We start from the raw sequence: 19262 nt of genomic DNA, 5'->3' as shown, positions 1-19262 counted from the left end.
CCCCCCCTTTTATCCACATGCATCTATCTGGCCACGGTGTATATCGCTGAGGAAGTGGATTCTAGTCCTCCAAAGCTAATGGCACATTCAATTGGTTGTTCTAGGTGCCACATAATACTTTGTGAGCCCATTCCAGAGGAATAGCTCTGTGTAGGTCCCATAAAACAAGTGTGCAGGGGCATGCAAAGAGTTCTGTAGCAATTTGGATTGTACCAAATCTCCGCTTCTGTACACACATTCCTAGGGGTTAGGCCCACTGAATTCACAGCGACTTATTCCTGAGTGTGAGAAATGAAATATTACTGAGTGGTAAGGTGAAAACCAAAGAAAGGGTGAAATACAGGGCTAGGGTAGGATCATTGAAGTCCCTTAAGGCCAAAAGGCCTGAGAATAGAACCATGTAAATAGTTGTACTAAAAGTAATAGTGTTTCTTACATCAAAGTCCTGAAAAATACCAGAGAGGGTAAAAGTGGGGGACAGTGGTAAAACTGTTACCTTCAGTGGAAGAGAGTAGGAAATTGATTGCCTTTTACAACTGGCTGTAATGAGCCTGGAGGAAGGCCTGTTTGTCCTATCTCATCCTCCCACAAGATTTAGGAAACAAGTTGGCGTCAAGTAAGAATCTACAAGGCCACTCCGACCTGTTGAACTTTTAGAAGGTACTGTGCATGCTTAATAGGTTCGTGAATAGTAACTGACACACCTCTCATAGGTAATGGGCTCATTAGCATGAACATGGGATGTATGAGCGGGAGGGGGAGCATATCAAGGGGCAGTATGATGTAGGCGGACAGAGAAGATTGCAACATCTTAGTAGCCCAGCCAATGGGAGAAAAGAGGAAGGGTCTGCGAGCCAGGACAAGGGAATAAAAAGCAATGTCTTGTGCATAAACGGCACGCTGCCTGTGTGGTGGGCGCCCGCTCTTGCAAGAATGAATTAAACTACTGCTTGGTACTTTGCCTCCGTATCATCACTACTGGGATTTACTTCTTACATGAGTAGAAATGCAGAGAAATGCATAGTAAAACTTATACTACAGTAGATCTGCCAGTAAAGTTCTTGGCCCTTTTTGTTGCTCACCTGCCTCTCCAAAATTTGGGGAGCACATGCCCTCGCTGTTTCCCATTGGATGATCCAAAACAGCCTCGACTAACTTGCTGCCCTCCAGATGTGCTGGTGATCTGGAAACGATGAGAGGTGTAGTCCAGAAAATCAGGAGGAAGTAGCTTGGGCCTGGGAATAAACTCTGAAGAATGTATCTGGGAGAGGTGGCCCCTACAATTCTCAGAAATCTTGAGAAGTGAGCAGTGGGGGTTGGAGAAGAAAGAGAATGTCCTGAAGCAATATCCAGTCATAAGGACATTGGATCAGAAAGAAGTGAAGTTTAGGGCAGTTTGAGCAGAAAGGATATCCAGATGGGGATAATCTGGGTCTACCAAGGCAATGCCCCAGGGTTGGGGGAGAATACCTGCTATGGAAAAGCTAGTTTTCAAGATAAACCAAAGGTAAACCAAAGGTATGTGTGAAAAAAGGGGATTGGCTAGTATATTACCTGCTTTGCAGTGAGCTCCTCAAGGGTTTTTTTTTTGCGGGGGGGTGGTGGGGAGGTTGGACTTGACTCTTGTCAAGTTCTTTTGAGAAAAATGTTTTGTTTTGTCAGGTTCCTGTTTTTTTTTTTTTTTTTTTGAGAAGGATAAAAGTAGGCATGAATGCTTATGCACTTACAGGGAAAAAAAGGAAGCCTTGTCCTTCTTCTTGCTCTCCCACATATACAGTGGACTTTTAACAGCTAGCTCATACCTTCCTACCATCTGTAGCAGCCAGTTTGGGAAAGTAAAAGTAACTTGAGAGAAGTCAGCTCCCAAAAGACAGCCTAGAGCAGTGGTGGTGAATCTGTGGCACTTGTGCCACAGCAGGCAGGCAGAGCCCTCTCTGTCGGCACGCGAGCCAAGTAGCCCCAGCGATGCCCCAGCAGCCAAGCATTGGGTAGCAGCGCACACAGGGGCCATGCGCATGCTCGGAAAGGAGTAGTGGTGCCAGGCGATGACATCACAAGCCATGACACATTAGCTGCGACTTGTCCGAGCTTTCACATGGCTGGTCAGTGCGCTGCCAGGGATTTTTACACACACACACACACACAGTTGCTTAGACTGGCTGTTTTCAGGTTTTATTGCAGTGTTGGCACTTTGTGATAAATAAGTGAGTGGCACTTGGTCACTAAAAGGTTCATGATCGCTGGGTTAGGGTTAGAAAAACGAGGTATCCTGGCATTATTTTGATGGTTGGAATGTGTTTAGAATGGGGAAAAATGATGAGCTGTGCAGAAAAAGCTACTCAAGGAAGGCTTTTTCAAAATCGCCCCTTTCAATGTTATTTCACCCCTATATTAGGGTTAGGGGACTGCACATATTAGGGTAGGGTTAGGGCAGTGGTAGTGAACCTATGGCACACGTGCCACAGTGGGCACGCAGAGCCCTCTCTGTCGGCATGCGAGCCAAGTCACCCCAGCATCGCCCCAGCAGCCGAGCATCGGATAACAGCACACACAGGGGCTGTGAGTCATGTGCCATGACTCATTAGCCGTGACTCGTCCAAGCTTTTGCATGGTCGGTCAGTGCGTTGCCAAGGGTATATATATATTTGCTTGGACTGGCTGTGAGTTGTTTTTTCTAAACTAAAACCTCAGTTTTCAGGTTTTATCGTAGTGTTGGCACTTAAATAAGTGCGTTTTGGGTTGCAATTTGGGCACTCGTTCTCTAAAAGGTTCACCATCACTGGCCTAGAAGAACTGGCTGTGAAGGAGGTTTTCTACTGATCTCACTTTTCCCCTTTCTGTGAAAAAAAATCACTCATGGGTTTGGCTTCTTTTGACCGTTAGTTTTTAGGCAGCTGTCAAGCAAAGCCAAAAAAAAAAAAAAAAAAAAAAAAATAAAGCTCATGGCAACCTCTTTGGGTCAGTGCCATGGGAGATGCCTCCTGTGCTTTGACAGTAGACATCCTCCAGAACATTGCCCAGGGAATCTGGGCAATCTTACCGCCATCTTAGATATGCATGAGTGCAGATTTGTGCAAGTCTGACTAGAAACAAATTGTGCAAACGTGGTTGCAAAGCGGTTGCTCCCTCCAGTGTGCCGCTTGGGCACTTTGAAGGGGCTGTCGCTAGCTTTCAGCCTGGAGATCAGGAAAGGGGGAGAAGGAGAAAAAAGCCCCAGTAAGCACAAAAGCATGTGTAATTCTGGCAATGGTGGCTGACAAGACACGTCCTGATGTGGGGCCTCCTGGGTCAAGGAGAAAGGAATGGGGACAACCAATCTGTGTTAGCACACTCTGGATTCTACCACGAACAACCCACCCAGCACAGCTTCCTTGCAGGATGGGTTGTCATGGCCTGTGGACTCAGCCATGGGGTCTTCACTGCCCATTCTAGACTATGGTACCTTCAAATGCTTTCCACTACAGCGAGGAGCATTGCATTGCTGCTGGGGAAATAGTTTTCCCCTCAGGCTACTGTGAAGATTGCCACTAAGCTCAGAGGGAACAGGGAATCCTACTTGGGCAGGTAGGGGCAGACAGCTTCAGTGTCCATGCTGCCATGGCACCAAACAGCACAAAAACACTTGCTTCTTCAGCTTTCGCTGGACCTCCTTGTCATACTTGAACTATAGCTTCAGATCCCAGGCATTGATAACATTTATACAGCAAAACATTTAAAAAACATGCATTTAGGCAGAGCATGTGGCACATATGTTGCCTCTTATTTCCTGCATGAGTTTCACAAAGACTGCAGACTGCAGCTTAAGCTGTGTTGTGTGTTGTATATGCAAAGACATGTGTAATATGTAGGATGTCCCTTGTGGTTAAAATGTAATGACTGAAAGTCACTTTGAGGCAAGACATAAATAAGACAGACAGAAGGAGTGCTGTGTCTTTTCATCATCAGTGTTCTCAGCTCAGGAGGAAATGGTTAGAAATCACTTTGCAAAGGAAATTGTTGGAGGATTGCAGTAAGCCAGCCAGTAAGCATTCAGTGAAAAGAAGATGCAAAGAAAGCAGTATTTTCCTGGATCTAGGTAAGCATTTTTTTTAAAGTTTGAGCTCTAGGTCTTCATAGGAACTTTCTTCGTTCAGTTGAGGTTGATGGGAACTTACTGCAAAACATCTGGATATTTTGGGCTACAACACTGGTGCCATGAACAGCATCAGGTTGGGGAAAGATTAGCACCAAGAGAAGTGGAGGACAACCCCCCCATAAAAAGTCTGAGAGATGGGGAGCATGGATTGGAGAGCAGACCATGAAGCCCCTCCCCCCTCCACTTTTCTTTCTTTGGCAGGCAAAACCATTTTCATTCAGGCAGGTCTTTGGCAGTAGAGGCTAACGGTGCCATTTCCAGTAGGGCAGTGCATCCATTCCAGGTTTTATATTGAACTTCTAAGGTGCTAGCCATGATGCTGAACCCTAGCACCAAAATAGGTTCATCAGCAGGAATCATGCCTTTAAAGTTCTGACTGAAATCTGGAGTGGATACGTCACCCCACTGACACTACAGCCATCAGCCACCACTAGCCCTTGGCATATAAGCTATTAACTTTGAAAAAATCACAGCAAAGCTTTTCCTCAAATTTTGATTTTGTTTATTGGAATCTTTAATTTTAAAACAAGACCAAGATGGTCTGTAGTGAACCTTCTTTTGATCTTGTTTGAGGCCTATTGCTTGGGGTACAAAACCCATACAACTATTCTGGGGTAGTTTTGTTCCCTGGTTATGCTTTGGTTTATAGAAACAAAACCTGTAAAAATCAGGTGATTGAAATGTGGGGATGTTTTAGACTAGGCACTGTGACAAAGTCTTTGAAGGACTAGTCAGTAGATGAGTACATTACAGCATGGATTTTGAGGTAGGATGATGCCAGTTACCCCACTTTGTGGGATGATGGCTACCCTGAATTATCCGAACTTAAGTGAGACATGGTTCCAATGGATTCGCCCTCCTCATTTTTGTTGCCCAGCTGTGACCTGACATTAGAACCTGTAACCCACTGGATTCATGGTTTTTTAGTCCATGGTCAGTTTGGATGGAATTTAGATAAACATGAATAAGCAACACTATGGTGCTGTTAGCAAGCAAGCTCCCATTGTCCGTACATATAATAATGATAGTATTAGTGAGAGGTCATGTCATACAAATTTAAATATTGTAAGCCGTCCTGAGATCTTGTATAATAGGATGGCATACAGATGCTTTTAATAAATGAATACATACATACATATTTAAGCGGCATTTTAAATGTTAATATTATTGAATTTTATCTGGCCAGGGCGGCTTATTTTCTATTGTATGTTTGTATTTTATCCTAATGTTTACATTTTTAATTTATGATTATAATTATTTAATTTATTGTAAGCCGCCCCGAGGCTTCGGCAAATGGGGTGGCATAAAAACGTTTTAATAAATAAATAAGTAAATAATAAATACATACATTTGGTTGCAAGGACCATAAAATACGCCGTGGCCTCCATCTGTCTCTCCAGCGGTTGAATGAGGGATGAGGGCAAAGGTTCCACTAAGACCCAGTGTGTTGCACGAACAGAATTTCCCCACAGTTCTGTCCTGAAAGCAAGCAAGAATTAGATTGCTCACTGTAAAATTTTAATCATAGTAATTATTTCTAATTATGCACATCTATTTGCATGATTATTAGCGTATTGTAATTTTATGATTATATTCATGCATCACCTTTCTTTCTCTTGCAAGAAACTCAAGTAGGCTTACAAGTTTCTCACCCTCTCCATTTTATCAGAACAACCTTGTGAAATAGTTTAGTGTGGCCCAAAGTCACCCAAGTAAGCGCCATGACTGTGTGGGACTGGGAATCCAAATCTCCCAACTCCCAGTTCAGCACTCTAACCACCAGGACACACATACTGGTCTGTGCAATTGTTTGCCCTATAGGTCGAAGCCCCATCTCGTTTAGGTATCCAGCACTGATCCTTCACACCCACCCTTCTTTTCTCCACATTTTCAGGTCTGTTACTGTGGTTTTGCGCCACTTGGCAAAGTGAGAGGTGAGGGTGCCATCTGGTGGTAGATCTAAATAAGACATTGCCTTAACCATTAACACGGAATTTCTTTGAAACCGGAAATGAGACCTGAGGCAGTGCAGTAAACGATGCTTTCTTCCCCAAGTCAAGGAACACTGAAACCAAGCTTGGCCTGGTTGTTTTGGCACTTGGGGCAGAAATTCCTGCAAGTGCCATCGTGTTCCCTGGTAATGCCAAAAAAGAGGTAAGATTCCATTAAAATGTAACGATGCGCAAACTTTGTAGGGTACCCAGATCAGTTGCGTGAGGGAGCCACCTTGGAGTAGAACCAGGCCTGCAGTGTCTTGGCGGCTCTTCTTGAATGCTTACTTTCTTTTTCTCTTGCAAGGAATCTGGAGCAACTTATGTGGTCCTCCTCCATTTTAACTGAGAGGATGGGTTAGGTTTAATCCATGCCTGGTCCTAAGTCATTGAGGGAGCTCCATAGCTTATTCCAGATTAGAGGCCAACTCCCAGTGAAATACCCTAGCCACCAGGTCACACCGGTTTCCTTTAAATCATTTGTTAAGTATGCTGCACAAGATATTATGAAAATCGTATACTGACAACATACAGACTTTTGTCAAGGTTCAAACTAACACAGCATGACAATTGCAGGGTCTGGTCTGTCCAGCTCCAAATCATTTGGTAGCTTCTGTTTCTGTGCAGTTCCTGCAGCCCCATTCAAAAAAATAAAAATAAAAATAAAAATAAAAAAAATAGAAATGCCTCTCTTAAATCTTGGTTACTGGTAGCAAATGCAGTTTTTCTAATATTCCTGGGCTAAACAATTTCCTTGTCCCTGCAGGCTTGACTGAGGACAGGACTTTAAGAGTGCATGCTGGCCATTTTTTATGCACACAAAAAAGCCTTTGTCAGCTGTAGATCAGGGCTTGCACAGGAATGATCATCTGCTGTTGTGATAAGACAAGTATGTAGAGCAACCAACCAGTGGTGGCATTAATAGGAACCAGGAAAATGAGTATGTAAAGCCTGAAGAGCTCAGTCCATGAAAAAGTGAAAAAAGGCAGATATTTTGATGAGGGCAGAAGTAGTTCAAGAATGATATATAACTCCAGTCACAGAACATATTGCTGAACGAATCATAGGGATAACTTTCATAGGTAAACTCATGCAATCATTGACATGTAGCTAGGCCAGAGAAAAATCTTCTTTTCTAGAAATCAGCATGTGTGCACCCTTGAAATGTAGCAGACACTAACCGGTACTATTCCAGAGAACATTAGTTGGCACTTGACAGATAACAGCAGCTCAAAGGAAGAGCAGTTTACACCAGGCCACCCCGTCCTCCTCTTTTGTGTGATAGCATCCCCTCCTTCAGAGCATCTTCTATGGTATACAAGTGGGAAAGAACACTCCATTGTAACTTTTTACTTCTCTAACCTTTTGGAAAGTGCTAACCATGCGACATGTAATCTTTAGTGATCAGTGTATAAAAGGGCCAACTGAGAACTGCTTAGGTGCACCGTCTGGAGCAGTTCATTGGCTGCTAGTTATTCTCAAGAATAAATCATTTAAAAGAAAACCTTCCCCTTGTGCATTTAGGGCATATATGCACCAGGACACAGACCATTTGGTCAACAATATTGTCAAATTTTCTTTCTTTTGTGTTTACTTTGCCTATTTTCCCCAAATTTCAAAGGTTAAGTTTTATATAAATGTTAATTTGAACTTACCGCATTTTTCACTCTATAAGACGCACCTTTTTCCCCCTCAAAAATAAGGGGAAATGTCTGTGCGTCTTATAGAGCGAATGTGTGTGTGCCTGACACCCAGGACGCTGCTGGCCTGCCTGCACCATGTGGCACCACCTGGCCGGCAAGCGCTCAGCACGCGCTGCTCCACCCCCCGCTCCAGCGCAGGTGAGAGCTGTGCTGCTCAGGGGGAGCGGTGTGGAGGAGGAGGAGCCGCAGGCTTTAACCCACCGGCCACACAGAGAGACGGACTGCTCACCCCCACCGCCTGCTGCAGGCTTTAAGCTGCCGGCCGCAGGGAGAGACGGACTGCTCACCCCCACTGCTCGGGAAGACCTGCTGCTGCCGTGCCACCCGGAAGACCGCCGCCGGCACGCTGCCGGCCCAGCTGCACCACACCTGGCTGGCACGCGCTCGGTGCGCCCTGCTCTGCCCCCCTCCTCCAGCGCAGGTGAGAACTGTTAATCACAAGTCGGTGTGTGTTTTCGAATGGCAACTTGTCTTTTAATGAAGCCCATGGGGAAGTGATGGGGAATGTGCCTGTGATTATCAGGAAGCTTTCCATGGATCCCTCCTCTAAAAACTAGGTGCTTCTTATGGTCAGGTGCGTCTTATAGAGCGAAAAATACGGTAGTTGATGCTTTTGCATTGACATGTATTACATTTAATATGGATGTCAAGACTTGTCTGAATTTAAGTGCCACTTGCAAAATTGGTAAAAGTTCTATGCATGAAGGGGCTAAGAATATATTTTTCCATGTTTACCATGCCTTCAGAGAAAGTCAAAGGAAATCAAATAAGCCAAAGAAAATCCTCTCCCACTTAAAAGAGTATAATGCTGATTGGTTTCCTGTAAAAAGAGCACATCTACAGCTGCAGATTTTCATTGCTGTAAAGAAACTGGGTTGGAGAGACTTAAGCTGCATACACCTTGACTCTTTAAAAAGCAATAGTGATATCAATTCATAAAAGACTCCTGTTTTCAGTCCAGCAGACCATTTCTGATCCTGATGATCTCCCTTTTTGTGGGTAGGGATTTTAATGAAATCTTGGATTCTTAGATAGATTCCCAGGCCCCAAAAGGCAGGCCAAGCTGAGAGTCACACTTTGTGACTTAAGTAGCCTTAAAGAATTCTGCACCTGGGAAAATTCATTTATTTCATCTGTTCATCTTATTTGCTTTTGTTAGACTATTTCTGGTTCTGCATCCTTTGATATATTTAATTAAAGTGGGCAATACAATAGTGTCAGATCATGCCTTGGTCTGTTTGGAGTGGCATTTAGATTAGTTAAAGCCTTCCAGTCTCTGGCATTTTAATGTGTCTTTGCTTAATAATGAGCTGTTCAAAAGCTTGTATCTGCTGAGTATTTTAAAAATGATAAGGGTACTATATACTCTTGTACCACTGAATACAAGGCTACTACAATCTTAATGGGGCCTGTAAAATTACCTATGCTTAGTATAAAAACCAAGAACAACAAAATCCAACAAGCTTTCAAGAGAGGAGCTGAAATCTCTTATAACCCAATTTATCATCTCCCCAACAATACAACTTTATCAGGACATGCAGCTTAAGTGTGAGCTGAATAATATATTATCACAGCAGACAGAATCTACTTTGACACACTGGGAAAAATGGTGAATATTCTAGTAAGATTTTGGCTCATTGCCTTAAGCAACAAAAGCACAAGTTCTTACAGCTATTAAAGATGTATACATCACATAAAAATATAAATTTGTTAGTCTTCCATGCTTAGTTTCCTTCCAGTTGCAGGGGGTTTTTTTGTTCCCTTAAGCTTTCAGGAAATAGCTAACATGAATATTTATAAATCACCAGGATTGGATGAGTTTCTGAGTGAATGGTACTGAATGACATTGCATGCTGCAGGCAGATGAGCATCTTTGTATTTGAGCCAAAGTGGAGCAAAGTAAATACACTTAAGATGAACATTGTATGTTTGACATGGGATTATGCTTTATGGCTGAAAATATTTTCAAAAACTTAGTACTTTTTTGTTTCATTTCTAAGTGGTTCCATTCCATCACAAAGATATTTGAAAAGAATGGAACTTTCAATTAAAAGAGGGTTGGATTTGGTTTCCCCAATCTTGTGCCAGCTCAGCCTCTGTCAGCAGCGAGATCCAGAGCCTAGGAACGAGCAATAAGAAGGCCGTAGAGCCAGACGCCTGCCTAGTAAGAGCTCGATAATGTCTAGGACACAGGTTTGATACTTTTATTGAAGAATAGTATTGATATTCTTCTTATATTGAAGAATAGTCCATGAGCAATTCTTGTGTGCCAACAACTCATATGGAAGCACAAAACCAAACACTAACCAAAAAGGATATTCCTTTAGCAGAAGCTGCAGGAAAAAGATAAAAACCCTCTGTTTGGATCTATTCTGACCCCTTTTGGTACTTTAGCCCACAGATTGTCAAGAGAAACTCCGAAGTCAAGAAACAATGCTGCAAGCATACTTCACAGCACCAAAAATACTGTTTTCTTTGTCACTGAAGTTTTGATTTTTCTTTCTCTTTTTTCTTTGCCATAGTCCTGAAGTCAGGGAAATGAGTTTTCCTAAACAAGGAATGGCTTATACAGAAACCATTATCTGAGACTCATTTTTTTCATGCAACAATGAGCAGGGATGATAATGAAGTCGAAGGAAAGCAGAAGAGGAAAAATGATGTGTATGAGGTGGGCAGGAATATTTGCATCTCTTGACATTTCTGCTCAAGTGTTACTGATAGTACCACTCCGGAGTGCACTTTATTGGTTTCTCCTCCCAGATGGTCCTCAGCCGTTTCATCCACGAAGACAGTATCTGCACTCTCTCATCCTCTGTCATGGATTCTGGTGCATAGCAGATCTGTGGGGTGAGGATGCTGAAGCCGCAGAAATGCAAAATTCCATGCTGGACTCAGAGAGAAAGAGGAGAGAGAGAGAGGGAGAGAGCTACAGTTGAGTTTGCATGCTCTCTGTACTAAAAAAATATCAAAACATAAAGTATGAGGATGAGTAAGTGGTAACTCTGGGGTGGGTGGCGGGTGCTGATGAAACAACCAGCTTATAAAATGGGGAAAAATATACATAAGCTAGGACTATGGAGGCGTTCACTAAAGGGGGAACACCTGTGTCCCAAATAGCTGTGCAACAGCTATCCCATAGGCATAGCTTCTGTGTCACTCATATGCTGCTAGATGTTTATTATTTAAATATTAAATAATTGTTTTAAATAGTTAAATCATTCTCATCTCATCATTGCATCACAGGGTGTTGTCCAAAATGCAATGAAAACAAAAAATAAAAAGCAGCATATATCAGTGGGTGGGAGGTGAGGCCAGTGGCACCTCTGCTTTTGTGCAGAAGGAATCATAGAAACAGAGAAAGTCAGAAGGGGTCTCCTGGGCCAGCTAGTCTGACCCCTGGCTCTAGCCAGCCCCACTCACAGCATTCCTACCACGTGCATGTCCCGCCTATCCTTGAACACCCTCACCGATGGGGCTTAACCACCTCCCGTGGAAGCCCCTTTCATACCCTCAGGGTCATTGAAGCCTTGGTTCTGACCCATTGGAGCAGACCAGGCAATTTCCCTCCAAGCTTGCCATGGAATTTGCTTTCAACACATTTTTCAGAGAAACCAAAAGACTCGAAAAAGTCTGGGAAGCCCTTGGAAAACCAGGCAGTGTGGAGGGCTGCAGGTAGAAACAGGGAATGGGAAAGTCCCATCCTGCTAGTATGATATTACAATCATGCATACAGTTGTGTTCTAACAACTTCCCCATGGGATGGCATTGCAGCCACTGCTGAGTGGCTAACATGGTCAAAGACAAGCTGTATCAGTGCATAGTAATCAGAAATATGACTTGAATTAAGAAGAACTCTTCTGATTGAAGTGCCACATAGTTTATCCATATTACCTGCATAGGCCACAGAAGATAACGGATATCGCCACTGGCACCCCCTTTTGAATACATCCCCTTGTCTCCTCCAGTGGTAAATGAAAGTAAGGCCAATTTATTCTGGAATCACATGAGAAAAGGTATTTTATGTATTTAAATATTTATGGGCTACCTTTTAGGGCAGGGGTGGGCTGCATCTAGCTGCCTGGTATGGCTCTCACCACCCCCTGAAATTCATGGATATATAAGAGAAGAAAATCTGTCCAGAGCTTTAGGGACAGAGCATGCTAAAAATCTATATTGCCTGATTGTACCTGAGGAAGAAATTTGCCCTGGCTTCTTTGAGGCTTATTCAGGAGAAGTATGCATAAAAGGCTGCAGCTTTCAAACTGAGTATGAGTACAAAACAGGTTACAATAGGAGTCAGACAATTTGCCAGATTTCGCAGAATACGTACCTTGAGTAGACCAGAGTCGAAACATTTTGGGAAATCATGTGCAAATCCTTGGACCAAGACTCGGTCCATCCAGCCTTTCATGATTGCTGGCATGCTGAACCAATATAAAGGAAACTGGATAAAAACAGAAGTGATACCAACTTTGGCTTTAAGGACACTTCCACCCATCACTTCCTCCTCTATCGAAACAAGCAGGAAATATCTCAAATAAGAGATGTGTGCTACCATAAGAGAACCAGCATGGTGTAGCTGAGTGTTAGAACTGGTCAGGGCTTGATCAGGAAGCTCAGTCACTGACTCGCAGCCTAAGTGTACTGCACAGGTTGTTGTGAGGATAACATAGAGAAGAGGAAGCCCATGCAAGCCATCTTGGGTTCTTTGCATGAGGAAAAAATGCAGGGCATAAATGTAGTATGAAATGATAAACAGATCAAGGTCTGGACCTCACATGGCACAAGTTGCCTCACAAAGGGCCGCGCTTCCTATGCTGTTCTTCCTAGTGCACTTTAATTAGCAACACAAGGATTGTACGGACTGTAAGGCGCAGATGTGCCAGTTGTGCAAAAATGTAAGCTCATTTATCTAACACTGCCCAAAGATCTGTTGTCAGAAGCCACATCAGAACATAAGAGCCCTGCTGGATCAGACCAAAGGTCTATCCGGTCCAGTGACCGACCAGCTGCCCAAGCCCCCACAAGCAGGACATGGGTAGAACAGCATCTCTCACCCATGTTCCCCAGCAAAGGCCCTCCTAGATATACTGCTTAGGATACTGGAGGCAGCATCTAGCCATCAAGCCTGGTAGCCCTTTAGGAACATATCTTCCTTGAATTGGCCCAATCTGTTTTTGAAGAGTCATCACTACTGCTTGCAATAGCAAATTCTACAGTTTGACTCCCACTGTTTAGTTTAATCTCCCTTAACCATATTCCTATCTTATAGAAACCCCCCTTTCCTACTAAAAACTATTCTGAGCAAAACAAAATGAGGACAACAGATGGAAATACAACCAGCAAATGCACACACAAGTATCATAATTAAACCATTCAGATCTAATAGGCATACAGAACTGCCCTTCTTTCCAGCATCACAGGTGTAACTTTTAAGGTGCTGGATCATTTGGTGAGATGTATTGTTCATTAGCCTTCATGTGTTATAGATCTGGATCTGTATGATACACTTTGTAATGAAATGTATGTAAGAATTTTGTGCACATATTGAAATCGAAAGATTAGTCTGAGTGGCTGGATTATAAGCACAGCAACTTTGGCATCTATACCAACATGGAACCTATCCAGGTGTAATGGGAGGTGGAGGTATAGCTTTCCACCTGCATCTGTTACAGGAAGGTCTCTGGTTGGTTGCCTAACAAAGGGATTGCACAGATCCTTTTAAAGTCCCCAACCCAAAGTGTTGGCCAAGCAGGCTGAGCCACTGCTGAATGCCAGGTACCAGTCCTATCTGGCATCTTTATGGTACAGGTGGAAGATCTCATGAGGTTTGTTTTTAAAAAAATAATGACCTGGAATATCACCAAGTCAGCCTCTTTTACTTTCCTCTGCTCCTCAATCAAATCTTCAGAGAGGCACCCATGTTTGCAAGCTTCCCAGGCCTCGACTCCATAATTAAACTCTTCTGGGTTATGTAAATTGCCTGCGGGAGAAACCAAATACAGAACACATCATATGAACAAGCTTGCATCCAAACAGATAGAGCTGCTTATTTAGGCTGGGGTGGACGATATGTGTCAGCTGTTATCCCCTTGTAACCACACAGGCCTTTACTGATACTACCACCACCACCAGGTTAGTCAAGCAATGTGCGACTTGCCACCAGGTTCCAACAGCAAAGCACAATGGAGGGTAAAAGGGGAAGTTTAGCTTCAAAACAAATGTGTCCCTTTTCCACAGTTTACTGCAGAAATAGCAAAGTTTTTTTGCTGGTGTGGTGTGATCGCATCAGGAATAACTGGAGGGGGGAATGTCCAGGAATAGAAAATGCCCCCCAAACCCATCCACCCCAGATTTAGGACACTTAATTCCAGCAGGTTCTCTGGTGAGCATTACTGTCACGTTTAGACTGAACTGTAGCTATGCCCATGCTCATTGCAAAAAGAAGGAACTTTGGCCGGTTCACTTAATTGTGCAGAACTGAGAAAAGCTATGCCTCTGACATTTTCATTCATAGTCAACTTTGCATATGATCAGCCGAGCTGATCAGTATTAAACCAAGACAAACAATTGGCTTAAAAAAAACCCACCTAGAACCCCAAAATTCAGCAAGCAGAGTCTGGTACAAAAGACAGTTCTTAGCCTCAATGATTCATTTTGAATAGCAGAAGTGAATGGCGCTCAGATAAATGGACTCCTGGGCAGCACATATTCTCTTTTTTTCTGCATCATATATATTAGGTTGAAAGAGGGTAGGTAGATTTATTTTGTTTTGTTATTGTGTTGCTCACCCACTGGAAATCAGGACTTGATGCTGGCTTAGTCAAAATTATCCAGAAATCTGCTAGTAGAGAGAGATCTCCTGTTAAGAGACTTTATTGTGACATAGCATTGTGCAGACCAAAACCATGTTCTTTTCCAGATCCAATGGACAGAGTGGTATGAAGCAATAAAATGAATGGACTTTTAGAGTGCCAGAGGCTTCTTTGTTACAAATACTAAAATAAATATAGCATATTCTAGATTTACCAACTATATCCTTCCTTGTTGTTCGAGGTTCAAACTGCATTTCATATAGGTCAGAAACAGTAACACTGCAGCCTTGCTTAGTCAGTTCTTCCACTGCAATGGTTTTTAAAGACCCATTCATTGACTTGGGCTCTTGATGGGCATAGATGATTAACACTTTTTTCCCTGAGGTTAAAAAGAGAGGAAAGAAAACAAAGCTTCACAAAGCACATTTATGGGCAAATAGCACCTGGCTGGGCAAACAGATTCTGGGATTTGGGATGGGGGTGATTTTCTACAGGAAATTAGTATAGGGCCCTGATCCAGTTCAGCAACCCCCTCTTCACAACTGCTTTTTCTTCAAAGTAAAATATGGACAGTTTTAATTAATGAATTAATTTTATGTAAAAACTACCCTTCCTCCAATGAGCTCAAGGCAGATGGTTCTCCCACCCATTTTACTGCCGTAACACAAACCTTTGGGCTAGAGCAGTGAGAGACAGTGACTTGCCCAGCTTACTCTGTCAGTTTCATAGCCAACTGAAGATTTGAACTGGACTGCCCAGTTCAACAAACTACCCCAAGCCTCTCCAACCTTTTGCCTTTCCAATGTGATTCCATTATTCCAGTCTAATACATGTGGCCATCTCTGGACTGGGAAAGTCCACTCTTACCACTGGACTCCAATGGTTCTCTATATTAAACAAATAAGGGTGCCACCCAGGATGGCTCCCTGTAACCCTCTGAACTCCAGCATCCAATGGAAGGTGGGAGGAGCAAGGAATCCTCCATGTTCCCCTATCCCAGGGGTCGGCAACCTGTGGCTCCAGAGCCGCACGTGGCTCTTGAATCCCTCTCTTGTATTTTATTTTAAAGAAACCTTCAACCTTCAACCCAGTGTCTTTTTTTTCAGAGTTCAAAATGTTTTTGTTGCATGCAGAAACAAAAAAATTGTTTTCTTTGTAGCAGTTCATTGATTTCATAAATGCAACACACTATAATTTTTTTATACATAGCATAAAGGTAAAAATATATGCAGTGTTATCTTCATTTTAGATGTCAAAAGGGTTTTGCTGCTCCCGGTGTTTTATTTTCTGTGGAAAGTGGGTCCAAATGGGTCTGTGAGTGTTAAAGGTTGCCGACCCCTGCCCTATCCTTTCAGACATCTGTATTTGGCCACCTAAATCTTTCCCCCCTGCTCCTAAGAGGAGAGGCAGATTCATCACCAGGATTCTTCGGAGGATAGCAGTGCCTTGCTCTCCCCCAAAATGCCCAGATTTCAGGCAGCGCAGGAAGAATTGCAGCAGCTGCAAGGGAGAAGGAATCCCAGCAGTGATTTCAGAAGACACTTCAGAGTCAGTGGGGGCCTGTTTTATCCTATGGCTCAGGAAGCCACAGGATTGTCACTAAGATTATCTGTTGTAATGTGTAGTTGCAATACACATGGGTTGTCAGGGAGAGGCTTTGAGAATCTTGCTCTCTATCCCGAGAGCATTCTGATAACCAAGGGGAACAAACCTAACTTACCAGCCATTTTTTCCTTCCAAAGCTCCCAGAATAATTTTCTCAAAGAAACCAGGTCGCTGATGAGCTTCCGTTTTTGTAATGCTCTCAACAAGATCCTTTTGAGAGAAAGAACATGGAATTTTGTTCTCCTTAAGGCTTTATTTTTAGCAAGAAAATATTTTTTTAACTGAAACAGGCAATGTCCAGCTAATACAAATAGAACGACAAGTTTGGGGGGGGGGTGTCCTTGCCCAGTTTTAAGCCTAGGAGGATAAAAGATGCTTGCAGCAACTGCAGGTCTTACCCATCGTACTCCTCCATTCAGTGCCCCAGTGTGCACTAGGGAAAACTAACCAAGTGTCTGTTGTTCCAAAGTTTCTTAAAATTAGAAAGTTAGTGCCAAGCACTAGCCACTTATCAAAGCTTGCTAAGTCATACATCTGTGTTGTCTCAGCTACCCAGCCTGTACTTGTGCTGCCTCACCTATTCAGGAGTTTTATGATATTTTATTTAAGGTACAATCCATGCATGTTTAGAAAGACATGAATACCACAACTCCCACCATCCCCCAGGCTGCCATGTTTGCCAGAAGGTTGTTGGGAGTTACAATTTATTTCTGTCTAAGCATGCACAGGACTGCCTTTAACTAGGTGGGGGGTTTTTTGGTTAAAAATGGTATCCAAGAAAGATGCTTAACGCTACAGGTTGAACCACGCAGCCACCAGCAGTAAAGATTGTTTAGGCCTGCAAGACTGACACAACTAATAAATGCAATTCTTTGTGTATGCACTCATTAGTTCAACGGAGCTGACTGATGGGTGGGCTTCAACCTTGCAGCTGCAAATAACCCATTTTTATCGTTCAGTGATTGAAGGCACAAGAGTTTGACACAGCCCCGATGCATGAACGCCTCCCAGCCTTTTCCTGGGGAAACTATAGCAAGATTAAAGTTTATTTTCCCAATGGCTTAATTTCCTTTGTGCATTTTACACATCAACACAAAATGCATCCAGCTGCACAATGGACTAAACCTTGAACTATACAATTAAACCTAACAGCCACTGGCTTTTTCTAGAACTCCGACCGATATATGAGGTACGTACTTCTAAGTAAATCTGCTACAGGACTGGGCTGCAAGGCATGATGCTACACTTCCCTATAATGCTATGATGAATACAATGCTTTAAAATAAAGCGCGGTTTCTTCTAATCCTGCCCTACGCTTCTACTCTGCATATGCCCGCATTTCCCCCTTTTTCTCAAAAAGCCCTCTTATTTTTCTTTTTCGCATGTAGTCTCCCGTTACCTTAGGAACGCTCGCTCAAGATCCCGTTGCTCGAGCGGTCAGACGTAGATCTATGCAACACCGCCGCGAAACAGATCAAGCGCACCTATGAGCGCCTGAGCTGGACAATGAAACTCCGCCTCCGAGGTTGATCCATTTGCCGAACTGGACCAATGAGCGTGCGATATTGATGGTCTCTCCCCGCCTGCCGCGTTCGATTTCAGCGCAGTGCCAGAACGTCCCGCTTCTACGTGGTGTCTTTGGTGTTCAAAGCGAATTTGTTAGGGAAGAAAGCGGGGAATTTTTCCTAAGAAGAGGGCTGTACAATAACGTAGAAAGGAAAGCCGATAGTAACGTATTCCTTTTATTTTACAGCAACGGTATTACAAACTTGCTACAAAACGCAAAATATAGCGTGTGACTTTGCGAGTTTCATGGATCAATTTCCTCCATCCTCCGCAGACGCGGTGTTAAGCTCTCCCCTGGCCCCACAAACCATGTGCGCGCGCACACGTGTGCATAGCACTGTGCTTGCACGGTAACGGCACGAACTGGAAAGAAGTACGTACACGCTTTGAGACGGTGGTGTTGCAGTTAGGCAGTGAACCCAGGCACTCTTCCGGCCTGCACTTACGTGGGATTGTGTCTTTCCCGGCAGTTAAACTCAGATGCAATACACTCCTACGTAACTCAAACTTCATCTTTATGAAGCCCGACATGCACAATAATAATTGATACTGATGAATAGATGAGGTAAGAACACCATGCAAGGCGGGCCTTACCGTTGCAAGTTAAAGAAGTGCAGAAAAGCTAGTGGGGAAGGGGGAAGATAATTCCAAACAGGCACAGCAGTTGCAAAATGAGTGGAAATTCTTCCTAGGCACAGCTAATCAATGCATCGCATTAAGGCCTTATCAGTTGCTAACAGATACCGAGCGAATAAGCAGAGCAATTATCCTTGGTGCTTGGTGAACAAAATCACAAAATAACACAATCCTCTATTGGTACAGAACAGGTAGCTACCGGGGAGTAAGCCAGGTGTGGGTCAACTTACTTCTGACTTAACATGTTGCATTGTTATTTATCAAAATTTAATTTTAATCTTTTTAAATTTGAACAACTACAAGCTGGTGTCCAAATGAAAACTATGCAAAACAATGCAGCAGAAAATAATAAGTATCAATACAAGGCTATCACAAAATTTATCACCAAGAATATTGTTACAATCCTAAATACACTCCATAAGTTCCATTGAAGTTTTAACAACAAAAGCATCTTGTGACACCTTCTAGGATGTATTTATAAACAATTGCTTTAATATGATACTGAGACTCAGCAAGACAAAATATGCATGAAGAGCTGGAAGAGTAGAATCTTCAAGAAGAAATACTGGCCCACCAATGGGAAATCTTATACATGAAAGACATAAAATTCACCACATGTCAAGCTCTCAGAGAAAACTGGTATAAGATACATTTTTGGTGGTATATTACCCTGAAAAATATACAGAAAATTGACAAGAACTATAATGGAAAAAGTTGGAAATGCAAAGAGATAGATGGAACATTTTGTCATATGTAGTGGACATGTGATATAATTGAAAAATAATAATAATAATTATTATTATTATTATAA

The 19262-nt window shown here is 43.0% G+C and overlaps 1 protein-coding gene across 2 annotated transcripts; it reads right to left on the bottom strand.

The window, feature by feature from the left end:
• Positions 1–9688: 9688 nt before the first annotated feature.
• On the bottom strand, positions 9689–18465 carry NQO2 (N-ribosyldihydronicotinamide:quinone reductase 2). Of its 2 annotated transcripts, XM_044424547.1 has the most exons (8): positions 18410–18465; positions 17649–17946; positions 16365–16459; positions 14859–15023; positions 13682–13812; positions 12160–12273; positions 11721–11822; positions 9689–10714 (listed from the first exon to the last, which is right to left on the bottom strand). In XM_044424547.1, the coding sequence occupies exons 3-8, from the start codon at positions 16369–16371 to the stop codon at positions 10541–10543; spliced, it is 693 nt and encodes a 230-aa protein (XP_044280482.1). In that variant the 5' UTR covers positions 16372–16459; positions 17649–17946; positions 18410–18465; the 3' UTR covers positions 9689–10540. The 2 variants fall into 2 exon arrangements, with proteins under 2 accessions (XP_044280482.1, XP_044280483.1); XM_044424548.1 differs by lacking the exon at positions 11721–11822.
• Between the last annotated feature and the right edge of the window lie 797 nt (positions 18466–19262).

Source organism: Varanus komodoensis, unplaced genomic scaffold (genome assembly GCF_004798865.1).
Source record: "Varanus komodoensis strain SLA01 unplaced genomic scaffold, ASM479886v1 scaffold14_3, whole genome shotgun sequence".
In the NCBI taxonomy this organism is placed as follows: domain Eukaryota; kingdom Metazoa; phylum Chordata; class Lepidosauria; order Squamata; family Varanidae; genus Varanus; species Varanus komodoensis.
The sequence above is the reverse complement of the archived record's forward strand: the minus strand, read 5'-3'. Positions and strand labels throughout refer to the sequence as shown.

Excerpts from the sequence above, each read along its gene's own strand:
- NQO2 (XM_044424547.1), bottom strand. Across the intron at positions 13,813-14,858 it reads AACAAGGAAGGATATAGTTG|GCAATTTACATAACCCAGAA; the intron begins GTAAATCTAGAA and ends TTTCTCCCGCAG. Across the intron at positions 11,823-12,159 it reads TCGACTCTGGTCTACTCAAG|AATAAATTGGCCTTACTTTC; the intron begins GTACGTATTCTG and ends ATGTGATTCCAG.